This window comes from Artemia franciscana, chromosome 21 (genome assembly GCF_032884065.1).
Source record: "Artemia franciscana chromosome 21, ASM3288406v1, whole genome shotgun sequence".
NCBI classification, from domain to species: domain Eukaryota; kingdom Metazoa; phylum Arthropoda; class Branchiopoda; order Anostraca; family Artemiidae; genus Artemia; species Artemia franciscana.
Window position 1 is genome coordinate 23,517,118 of NC_088883.1, and position 13,056 is coordinate 23,530,173.

General features: G+C 36.1%; 1 protein-coding gene across 1 annotated transcript in view; it reads right to left on the bottom strand.

Annotated features, from left to right (window-relative positions):
- Positions 1-13,056, bottom strand: part of LOC136040859 (dynamin-1-like protein) — a 35,055-nt gene that overhangs the window by 10,677 nt on the left and 11,322 nt on the right. Inside the window, exons 4-5 of the mRNA XM_065725243.1 lie at positions 3,108-3,339; positions 309-520 (exon numbers count right to left, since the gene is read on the bottom strand). Coding sequence (XP_065581315.1) covers positions 309-520; positions 3,108-3,339 — 444 coding nt within the window. The remainder of the gene's footprint in view (positions 1-308; positions 521-3,107; positions 3,340-13,056) is intronic.

The following is a 13,056-nucleotide window of genomic DNA, read 5'->3' on the forward strand; positions in this document are numbered from 1 at the left end:
TTTTTGCAAAGTTTTATGTTTGGTAGCCTCTCCTCCCGAACAAAAATCGTGGATACGGCCCTGCCCCCTGCCACACATCATTGTGAAATGACATCCGTGGAAAAAAAAGAAAGAGTAATCAGAAACAATTTACCAAAAATTAAAGCTTCATGGAAGGGGGGATGAAGAGCGAAGCTTCCAATAGAGTGGAGGAGGAGCATGCACAGCTGTGTTGGCTTGAGGCGGTTTGGTGAGGAATAGAGCTTTTTTTTAGTTAGTACCCCCTACCCAATTTATTTTCTATTGCTTCCAAATGAATAGAATATTACCTGTAGCCCTTCACTAGCTTCTCGTCGCCTAGCTGCCACATGCTCAGATTCGGCCAAAAGTAAGTCTATTTGTTCTGCCTTGCACAGATGAGTCACCAATTCCGATTGAAGGCTATTTTTCATATGATTTACAAGGGAATACATAATGATTTTGGGTACCGCATCCTGTATTTGCTTTCGAAGAATGCCAAAATAGGATTTGATAAGACACTCTGAAAAATATAAAACATATTTAACTATAAATAGCGACGAAGACCACACTGCCTTTCCATCACCAACATCAAAACAAGAAGAACAATAGGGAATTCTTTTCTGACAGTGGAATTCTAATTTAAATTAATTTTAGCCCATGAAGAGAAGTCTAAGGGTTTCTAGCTTCCATCTGAGCGGCCAGCTAGATCCCCCTCCCACGGTCCTTTGTTCCCAAAGTCATTCAATCAAAATTTTGAGACAGCCATATTGATCAGTAAAGTTGAAAAGTCAAGTAACCATGCCTTTGGGGATGATACGGCGCTGCAAATCCCGGGGGAAACATTGATTTTTGAATACAAATGAAATAGTTGATGGCTAAATCAAGTAGTCAAGGCTAATTGTAGAAAAAAGCCAAGACAGATAGTCAAATGGAGTGGGAACAAAAAACCCTGTTTACTTATGCTAAACCCTCTCCTTGTTGATGTTTGTACTTTAAGCGGTGGGCATAAACTAAATCAGTGGATGACTGTCTGACCGTTTGACTTTGGAGGGGGTTCATTCCATTAGAAATAGAAAGTTCTAGTACCCTTTTCAGAGTCAAAAGAGATTGGAAGACAACCGGCCCTCATTCATTGCCCTTTTTTACTACACAAACCCAAGATATACCTTAAAGATATCTGTGGGATTAAAATTATGGGAACAGGCGAAGAGAGTCTAATGTACAAAAATACTATGGTACAGTCTTCCCTCTCCAAAACTCGGGCCCAAAAAAGGACTAAAGTATATTTTTTTTTCAGATATTAGAAGACATCGATTATAAGACACTATGCGTTACCAAGTAATTGAAATGGTGTACCGGAACATTCCGATTTTGCGATTTTTTTTGGGGGGAGGGAGGCCATCTAAAACCATAACACATCCGATCTATTCGAACAATTTTTGCAAATTAATTTTTCGGCCCCATGTCCAAGGGCCGCAGCAAAACCTAGAAGAACATTAGGGAATTCTTTTCGTAAGACAGTGGAATTCTAATTTAAATGAATATTTCGGTCTTATGTCCAAGGGCAGTCCTCAGCAAAATCCTATTGTGTAATTAGAATGAACCTCCAAGAAGAACTCCCTCCCTCGAAGCGCTTCGTAACCAAACCACTCTCGAGGAGGGGGGGATTTCTTCTTATTCGAATGTTTTATATTTAACTATAAAATAAAATATATAGTTCTATATAATAAAACATATAGCAATATTAAAATCATAGTTAGCTAAAAATACTAAGCAATAAAAGGTAAAACTAAAAATACTAAGTAGTCTTAACCTTTCAATTACTAATTATCATAGTCCTAGGAAGCGGGATTAAACCGCATTTTTCGTAGAGATTATTTTTCTAGATATAATCAGCCAAACTATCCTTAGAAATCCTGCTGGTTGTGAATAGACCAATACGAGGTAAGCAGACGGCAAAGGGCTGCCTCGATCCTGTTGGGGTGGGCTGAGCCAACCCTAATGGACCACAAATCCAAAGGTCTAGTATCCGTAGAGCCGGCGACCCTCCATTTTAAAATGACTACCAGGAATAGATTAGACACTGCCTCGGATGCTTAACCCCCTTCTGACTATTGACCCCACTGCCGTTGTGGCAGTGATCCATGCCCATCGTGGCTTTATGCAGACTTATCTTCCTATTCTTCAAAAATCTTCAACTGAAAAAAAAAACAAAAAAAACTACGCCTTTGCAATTCTACTTTTTACGTCTTCACTGCTTCCACCATTTTTACGAATAATGCTACCTACACAAGGGAAGCTATCTTACTTGACGTCATTTATTCCTAGCCTAAGCGATTTGGTCTTCTTAACATTAATTTTCAAACCTCAATTTGTTGCACCATTGAACTCTCAAAAACTCAAAAACTTTTTGCAAGGCTTTTTCTAAATTATCTAGCTTCTGTTCAAGTATCAAATCTCAGGATACTAGATATTTCCCAAATCTCTCGATTGTTTCTACAGAGATAATTATTTCTAAAAATCTGTAAAATTGATTCAAACAATGCCTCAATTTCTCGATAATTGTTTTTATATTGTTGTAATTAATTGTTTCTATTACTGTGTCACCGGTATCTCTATTGCAACCATTGATTCCCACAATTCTTGTTACATGTGTGATGATTGTTTACAAATTGCAATGCATTTTCCGTATTATCTGGTATCTATTCAGGGATCTACAGGTCTATGATCATATTGTATTTAGTGTTTGATACCAGGAACAAGGACATAAAACTTCTAGATGCCGGACTGTTTCCTTGCAAATACAATTTAATCTTCAAAATTAAAGTAAGATTCACTACGAACTTTTTTTTAAATTTTTTACGCAAAGTGGCGCAATCACAGAAATTTGGCGGGTGGGACAAATCTGTCATTTTTTTCAATGGATACGCCAAAAAAGAGCGATTTTCAATCATATTATTCCCAAAGAGGTATTTTTAAAAATAAAGGGGGGATTAATCGGGAGGGGGGAGGCGATTGGTTTATATTCATTTAACAAGTCAGACAAAAATTTCGGAGAAGGGGTCCAATTCGGTACCCCCCTAGATACGGCCTTGATTTCTACTAACCTATCATGTCACAATCGTTTTTCTCCTTGTCGAACAACTGACGCTCATGGCTTGTGGCAGATGTGGGCGTTCTCTGAGGGCTACCAGACACAGGACTAGGGTTAGAAGACGTGGGAACAGTTTGAGCCGTTGTTCTGGATCCGTTTGTGGCAGGACCTATTCCTGATGGAAGAATTTTCGAGAACCAGGATCCACTGGACTGACTTATTGACGAAGCATCATAAATCTGTCCCTGAAAGCATACAAGAATTCAGTTTCATCACACATATGCACAGCCATGAGGCTTAAGAGTCTAAATACTCCCCCCCCTTCAAACACATATATATATATATATATATATATATATATATATATATATATATATATATATATATATATATATATATATATATATATACTAGCTGTTGGGGTGGCGCTTCGCGCCACCCCAACACCTAGTTGGTGGGGGCGCTTCGCGCCCCCCCCCAAGCCCCCCCCGCGCGCGTAAGTCGTTACGCGCCATAATAGTTACGCGCCATTGTAGTTGTGTCCCTATGTCCCACCTGTGAATATAGATAGATATATATATATATATGGTTTTAACTACGTAAAACTTGCGAATATACAACATTCTTTGCTGTCCCATTGTCTTTGCATATAAATAGATTGTCAGGTTTACCGACTCTTGAACATGCAACATATAATGGTCCACGGGAAAACAATCTGTATTCAGATCTATACCTTATGATTCTAATGATTGCCCTTGAGCTTTGTTGATGGTGATTGCTAATCGACCATTCCCTGTCCCGGTGTCCCGGTCGTCATTTACATCCCCCTGTTTCCTCCGGTGTCCCCGTTGTAGTTGTGTCCCTGTGTCCCGGTCGTCATTTATATTCCCTGTGTCCCGGTCGTCATTTGTATCCCGGTGTCCCGGTCTGTATATACATTCGTTTTTTAGTTTTGTTTTTCTCCTTTATTTTTTTCCTTTTTTTTTCTTTTTTAGCTTATTTAGATTTTTAGATTTTTTAGTTTTTTTATTAGTTTTTAGTTTTTTTTTCTTTTTAGTTTTTTTGTCCCGGTCGTCATTTATATCCCCCTGTTTCCCCCGGTGTCCCCGTTGTAGTTGTGTCCCTGTGTCCCGGTCGTCATTTATATTCCCTGTGTCCCGGTCGTCATTTGTATCCCGGTGTACCGGTCTGTATATACATTCGTTTTTTAGTTTTGTTTTTCTCCTTTATTTTTTTCCTTTTTTTTTCTTTTTTAGTTTATTTAGATTTTTAGATTTTTTAGTTTTTTTATTAGTTTTTAGTTTTTTTTTCTTTTTAGTTTTTTTGTAGTTTTTACCTTCTTTTTAGTTTTGTTAATTTTTTTTTTACTTATGTCCTGGTCGTCATTTATACTCCCTGTGTCCCGGTGCTTTGTTGATTGCTAATCGAACATTCCTTTTGTCCTGGTCGCTTTCTCTTTGAGTGTCGTCATTTATTAGTTTTTTCCTTTTTTTCTTTTTAGTTTTTTATTGGTTTTTACCTTTATTTTAGCTTATTTTTCAGTTTTTTCCTTTTTTTTAGTTTTTTTTTATTTTTTATTTTTTTTAGTTTTTTACCTTTTTTTAGTTTTTTTTAGTTTTTTTAGTTTTTTAGCTTTTTTACTTTTTTTATTAGTTTTTAGTTTTTTTTTGTAGTTTTTGCCTTTTTTTAGTTTTTTCAGTTTTTTTTTAGTTTTTTATTGGTTTTTACCTTTATAGTTTTTTTAGTTTTTTAGCTTTTTTATTTTTTTTATTAGTTTTTAGTTTTTTTTGTAGTTTTTGCCTTTTTTTAGTTTTTTCAGTTTTGACGTCACCTGATCCAGTTTTTTCAGGTGACGTCACCTGACACATCCATCCACACATCCACAGACAGACAACTTATTTTTATATATATAGATATATATATATATATATATATATATATATATATATATATATAGTTACTGATACGAAAACCATAAAAAACTGTCACTATGATAACAATGTCATTGTCATTAAAGATAATGTCATATGTGAATTTGGCTAGTATACCTAATTGAAAGCAAAATTCTACAAAATCATTTTTGAAGACGTCTCTGAAAGAAAATTATCATTAAACTGAACATCAAGAAAAGACTGCACAGTGTGTTTTTAACACTTTAATAGCTAATAATATCAGGGCAGACCCATAAAACTGGATCCAGGCACAGATCTAAAAGGCCCCTTGCTAGACATTGCCATTACCAGTAGCAAGACAATAAGATTTAACTAGATAATTTAATAAGCTGGACATTATTGCTATTTCAGGGTTCGGACAGGTCGGTTCGTTTCAAAATTATAGGCTCTGTCCTATTTTTGTAGAATTTCCCGGGCCCAAATATACGCAAAATATAGGATTTGGAAGTCCACGGGATTAGATCTGTGGTAGACGGCGTGGGATGCCTGGTTACATAAATTCGTCATTTCCCGAGTTTCTGCTTATTTTTTTATATATTATTATTTATTTCAAATACAAACGGTACAAATAGTAAAAAACAGTAAAAAATCAGATACACATACTGCGCCAACGATTGAATGATACAGGTAAAATACTTGGAATCACTCTTGCTGCTTCATATGAATTTCGATATGAGGTCAGTTTTTCTCTTTGCGAGAGACTGCTCCATTGTCGCAGATTCCACCATCTGCTCTCTTTCACTTGTTCTGGACTTTTCTTTTTGTCGTGGACCTCCTGCAACTTCCGCTTGTTGTCCTCTTCGAAAGCTAGTTTCTCCTTCTCAGATAGCTATTCTTTTTTCTTTTCATCCAGATATTGTTGATACTGAGACCGTGCGGAACGTGCAAGATTCTACAGCTCTTTTGTAATAACAAACTGTTCTGGTTTTCCTCCATAAAGCATCAACATGCCATATACCATGAGTCTCGCATCCAGAATGCCTTCAGAAATTAACGCCTGGTCTTCTCCGAGAATCCTACCAGAACTTAAAAACTCACGCTCAACATCTGCACTGCCACGCGACAACGTCAGCACCGCTTTGATAAGCTTGGTAAGTTCCGGGTACTCGCTGTCCCCGCGCTCATTCACCAGTACAAAATAATGGCTCCAAAAATGGTCGATCCGAGTAACGTCCTCACGGGGTCCAGTTTCCGTTCGCAAAAGCAGCCACTCAGCCTGGGCGACGTCTGAGCTTATTCCAGTAGCAATTTTGCGCGCCACAACCGGTATGTCTGCAATTCTTCATGAATCCTTCATGTTGATCGGACTCAAACAGCGTAAAGCCTCTAGAGAACCATCCTTTTCCAGAGGACATTTGTTCAAAATATAGCGAATATCCGCAATAAAATGTTTTCGCACATTGACATAGAAAATGGCCTTGTCTTCAGTGTTGCTTTCTCACGGAAAGCTTGTTCCACATTTTCTGAAACTATGGGCTTTTCTGCAAATTTTTCAGCAAGGTTCAACATTTGTGGTGAGAAATTTTCAGTCTTGGTCACGAAATCTGGAGTAAAGACCCGTCTGTAAAGCGTCACAACTAGTCTTTTGATCTCTGAGTGCAGAACAGCAATGAGAGGCTCTTCTTTCTGGAACAGTTGGGCGAAACTCATGAAAAGTTCTGCTGAGGCTAGAACAAACTCGAGTTGGGCCTGCATCGTCACACTTCTGATATAAGCCACAATCTTCAGAAATTTGCTGTATGATGGTTGTCAAGAAGACGTCCCAGCACTGTGCATCCAAGGTACAATGTCTTAGGAAGGGTAACTTTTAATTTTCAGGGGAACTTGAGGTGTAAAAATTAATCAAGGTATATTTGCATGCGTGTCCAGACTCTCAAAAGGATGTGTTTTATTGAAAATTGTGAAAAATGCAGCTGAAAAATTGTCACTATGATAACAATGTCATTGTCATTAAAGATAATGTCATATGTGAATTTGGCTAGTATACCTAATTGAAAGCAAAATTCTACAAAATCATTTTTGAAGACGTCTCTGAAAGAAAATTATCATTAAACTGAACATCAAGAAAAGACTGCACAGTGTGTTTTTAACACTTTAATAGCTAATAATATCAGGGCAGACCCATAAAACTGGATCCAGGCACAGATCTAAAAGGCCCCTTGCTAGACATTGCCATTACCAGTAGCAAGACAATAAGATTTAACTAGATAATTTAATAAGCTGGACATTAATGCTATTTCAGGGTTCGGACAGGTCGGTTCGTTTCAAAATTATAGGCTCTGTCCTATTTTTGTAGAATTTCCCGGGCCCAAATATACGCAAAATATAGGATTTGGAAGTCCACGGGATTAGATCTGTGGTAGACGGCGTGGGATGCCTGGTTACATAAATTCGTCATTTCCCGAGTTTCTGCTTATTTTTTTATATATTATTATTTATTTCAAATACAAACGGTACAAATAGTAAAAAACAGTAAAAAATCAGATACACATACTGCGCCAACGATTGAATGATACAGGTAAAATACTTCGAATCACTCTTGCTGCTTCATATGAATTTCGATATGAGGTCAGTTTTTCTCTTTGCGAGAGACTGCTCCATTGTCGCAGATTCCACCATCTGCTCTCTTTCACTTGTTCTGGACTTTTCTTTTTGTCGTGGACCTCCTGCAACTTCCGCTTGTTGTCCTCTTCGAAAGCTAGTTTCTCCTTCTCAGATAGCTATTCTTTTTTCTTTTCATCCAGATATTGTTGATACTGAGACCGTGCGGAACGTGCAAGATTCTACAGCTCTTTTGTAATAACAAACTGTTCTGGTTTTCCTCCATAAAGCATCAACATGCCATATACCATGAGTCTCGCATCCAGAATGCCTTCAGAAATTAACGCCTGGTCTTCTCCGAGAATCCTACCAGAACTTAAAAACTCACGCTCAACATCTGCACTGCCATGCGACAACGTCAGCACCGCTTTGATAAGCTTGGTAAGTTCCGGGTACTCGCTGTCCCCGCGCTCATTCACCAGTACAAAATAATGGCTCCAAAAATGGTCGATCCGAGTAACGTCCTCACGGGGTCCAGTTTCCGTTCGCAAAAGCAGCCACTCAGCCTGGGCGACGTCTGAGCTTATTCCAGTCGCAATTTTGCGCGCCACAACCGCTATGTCTGCAATTCTTCATGAATCCTTCATGTTGATCGGACTCAAACAGCGTAAAGCCTCTAGAGAACCATCCTTTTCCAGAGGACATTTGTTCAAAATATAGCGAATATCCGCAATAAAATGTTTTCGCACATTGACATAGAAAATGGCCTTGTCTTCAGTGTTGCTTTCTCACGGAAAGCTTGTTCCACATTTTCTGAAACTATGGGCTTTTCTGCAAATTTTTCAGCAAGGTTCAACATTTGTGGTGAGAAATTTTCAGTCTTGGTCACGAAATCTGGAGTAAAGACCCGTCTGTAAAGCGTCACAACTAGTCTTTTGATCTCTGAGTGCAGAACAGCAATGAGAGGCTCTTCTTTCTGGAACAGTTGGGCGAAACTCATGAAAAGTTCTGCTGAGGCTAGAACAAACTCGAGTTGGGCCTGCATCGTCACACTTCTGATATAAGCCACAATCTTCAGAAATTTGCTGTATGATGGTTGTCAAGAAGACGTCCCAGCACTGTGCATCCAAGGTACAATGTCTTAGGAAGGGTAACTTTTAATTTTCAGGGGAACTTGAGGTGTAAAAATTAATCAAGGTATATTTGCATGCGTGTCCAGACTCTCAAAAGGATGTGTTTTATTGAAAATTGTGAAAAATGCAGCTGAAAAATTGTTGAAAAAACGAGGTGTCATTCCTACTCATCTTAGTTTCTTCTAGTTTTGAGTTTGACTAAGTTATTTATTGTAATTCCTATTCTTTTCGGGTTTTATTTATTTAATGGTGGTAATTTGTGGTATTTTTATGCTTGGATAATTATTTGACTTTATTTCTGCTTATTTTAGGTTTAGTTTAGCTCAACTTTTCTTTGAAAAACTTCTGTCGTGATTTTTTTTAATTAGTATATATTAAACATTCAGTTTATTTTATTTACTTTTTATCAGTCTTTTTGAATATTATAGTAATTTATTTTTTCGTTCCGTCGATGTTTTGAAAAGTTAAAGCACTCTTGTTCAAAATGTATCCAGAATGAGTGCATCAAGATGTTTAAAGCAAACTGTGTGTATGAAAGTTGTCAAAAGGGGTATCTGCACTATTGCAAAAACGGCAGAGTGTATTAAGTTTAATCCTTTTGGACATGTTGAGGAGGATGTTGAACTAATAAAACGACTAGGAAAATCATAATGCTTAATACTTTAATGTTTGTGTGAATTAGATTTTCCATGTTCATTTTTGGATTAAAGCAAATTTTTATGTACAGATTGATATTTCGATTCATATTTTGGTTTTCAAAAAAAGAAACAAAGTAAATCAGAATATAATATAGAATAAATGTTAATGTTTTAATACCGAAAAAGAAAACAAATTACTAGAGAATTAAAATAATAAGGGAAAATAACTCATTATCAGAAGAACAAAAGAAACATATTAAGAAAACAAGCCTAACTAAGTAAAGAAAAAAATCAAATGATCAAATTCATGATTGTAAAATAATCTGTTGCTTTTCTGAACCCTGAGTCCCATCCCAAAAGGAAAAAACAAATCAGCTATTATACATTTTCTATTGAAATTTTGTGAACTTTTTGAACTATTAGGATAATAAAATAACTCAATACCTTGTGACAGCGTGGTGGATAAGGGCTGTTCTCATGATCAATGGGTCAGCGGTTCAAATCCTCGTGTCGCAAGGAATTACTTCCCAACCAAATTTGAATTAATTTTTTTTCCTTCTGTTTGAGCCACTTTCTCTATTTGGTTCTATCCTGGCTCAACACAATTTTTGTAATGTAAATTAATAAATCAAAATATTTATCTGTCACAATTTTTTATTTATTTATTTTGTGACTACATTCGGCCGAAATTACATGACTTGGCTTTACCCAAAAGGCACAAGACAAGAAGCTTGTTTTAAATAAAAAGGTAAAAAAGACATTTTCACGTATTAATTTAAGAAAAATTTATGAAAAAGAATTTTTTCAAAGATAAGTAACGTGCCATATTTGACTTAACTACAAAAGAAATGAATTCATATAATAATCCAAATTCAAAACGACCGGACATTACTATTAGAGAATAAAGAAAACCTGGAATGAAAAGAAATTAAATTCACAATCATAGCCAACAAAAACGTCAGCAGGTACTAATATAAATGAATAAATTAATCATAAAAAGAGTAAAATTTAAATTGGATATTCAAATCACCACATAGAAAAAGTTTGGCTTCTGTCTCCTCCCCTCACTAGCTATAAAAGTCTAAACCCTACTGCGTCACTGGCGTTTTATTAAGAGTATATGTCCTGAACAGTCCTAGGAAAGAACTAATAAATTCCAACTGAATATTGGATATATAATAAAATTGGCTGCTGAAAGCTCAGCAACTGAGTACAAAAGGAAATATTTGTAATATAATTCATTTTCAATAAAGCTCAAATTTCGTTATTGCCTTTATGCTTCTATAGTTAGGGGAGGGGAAGGGAGCGTAGCCAAACACTTATTTGTATTGATTTTGTTCCTTTTATGTTTGACTTGAATATTCAATATAAGTTTCACTTGTTTTAAGATTTATTCTTTAATTTATATTAGTTCCTTTTGTATTTCCTTTGCTATGATCGTTCATTTAATTTCTCTTCATTTTGGGTTTCATTTATTCTTATATAGTAATTCCTGGTCGTTCTGAGTTTGAATTATTTTAGGAGTTTATTCCTGCTTGTCTTAAGCTTAATATGGTTATTTATTTTTCTTTGAAAAACTTCTTTTTCATTAAGTAGCATCAAAAGCTAATTCTTTTGACGTATCTATTGTTATCAAAATTCCTTCTTGTAGAGTTTTGATTACAATCGAGCTGAGTGGCTCCTTACTTAGAGTTCTTTACCCCGGACTGTTATATTGATAGATAACATGAAACAAGCCCTCAAAATACAGATTATAGCTTTAAAAAGAAACACAAATTACTAAAAAATAGAAGAAACATGGTGTTTTACACTTAAACAAGGCTATGCAAGACTTATAGTAAAGACATGTTTGAATTATTTAAAGGATTCTTTATAAAGGAAGCAAAAATAAATTTACTCATGTTGATCGTGCTTAGTGCCGTGAAATAAAAGATTGGAAAAGATATCGTATTCTATGGTGTAGAACAAAGGATAGAAGCTTCCCCTATTTGATTGTATCTAATAATGGATCAAAGCACAAACAAACTTAAACCTATTTTAACTATCCTAAATAATTTCTTAGACCACACTGCCTTTCACTTCCTAGAGTTTAATAGATGAAAATAATGAGAGAAAATTAGTATAATATTAAAAAAAAGAAGCAGAGAACAAAAAATAAAGCAAAAAAATTAACTTTTGCTAGTTTTTAAACTATTTTTAAATAATAAAAAATGTAATAAAAAAAATAATAACAGTCGAATTTATATCATTTCAATTTTTTTTTTTGTTGTCCACTGCTTTGTTTGAGTGTTGTAGCCATTTTCTCTTTATATTTTATGTGTTAATTATCCCATTCAATAGGCTACATGGATCAAAATTTCCCCCAGAATCGTCTGAATATTTTTCAAATTAATAGAATTATTTCCCAAAAAACAAATCTGTGATAAAAACAAGAGCTAAGAGCTCATTTGGCACTTGTGACGAGGCAAGAAGAGCTAAGAGCCAAGAGATCATATGGTATGAGCTCTAGCAAAATTCTATGAATCAATAGATTGATTTAAAAGGAAAATAAGAGGCTTAATGCCTGTCAGGATTTAAAATAAGAGCTCTGAGTCACGATGTCCTTCTAAATATCAAAATTCATTAAGATCCGATCCCCCACTCGTATGTTATAAATATCTAATTTTTTCCAATTTTTCCTCTCCCTTTAGCCCCCAGATGGTCAAATCTAGGAAAACGACTTTATCAAGTCAATTTGTGCAGCTCCCTGACACGCCCACCAATTTTCATCGTCCTAACACGTCCAGAAGCACCAAATTCGCCAAATCAATGAACCCCTCCCCCCAACTCCCCCAAAGAGAGCGAATCCAGTACGGTTCCGTCAATCACGTATCAAGGACATTTGCTTATTCTATCCACCAAGCTTCATCCCGATTCCTCCACTCAAAGTGTTTTCCAATATTTCCCCCTCCAACTCCCCCCAATGTCAAAAGATCTGGCCGGGAATTGAAATAAGAGCTCTGAGACACGAATTCCTTCTAAATATCAAATTTCATTAAGATCCGATCACCTATTCGTAAAATAAAGATACCCCAATTTTCAAGTTTTCCAAGAATTCCGGTTTCCCCCTCCAACTCCCCCCAATGTCACAGGATCTGGTCGGAATTTTGAGATCCGATCACCCATTCGTAAGTTAAAATACCGCATTTTTTCTTATTTTTCAGAATTAACCCCCCCCCCCCCCCAACTACCCCAAAGAGAGCGGATCCGTTCCGGTTATTTCAATCATGTATCTAAGACTTGTGCTTATTTTTCCCACCAAGTTTCTAGTTTTTTCTAGTTTTTCAGAATTAACCCCCCCCAACTACCCCAAAGAGAGCGGATCCATTCCAGTTATTCATGTATCAATCATGATACCAATCATGTATCTAGGACTTGTGCTTATTTTTCCCACCAAGTTTCATCCCGATCCCTCCACTCTAAGTGTTTTTCAAGTTTTAGGTTTCCCCCTCCCAACTCCCCCCCCAAATGTCACCGGATCCGGTCGGGATTTAAAAAACAGCTCTGAGACAAGATATCCTTCCAAAAATCAAATTTCATTAAGATCTGATCAACCGTTCGTAAGTTAAAAATACTTCAATTTTTCTATTTTTTCCGAATTAACGGGCCCCCACTCCCCCCCAGATGGTCAAATCAGGAAAAAGACTATTTCGAATTTA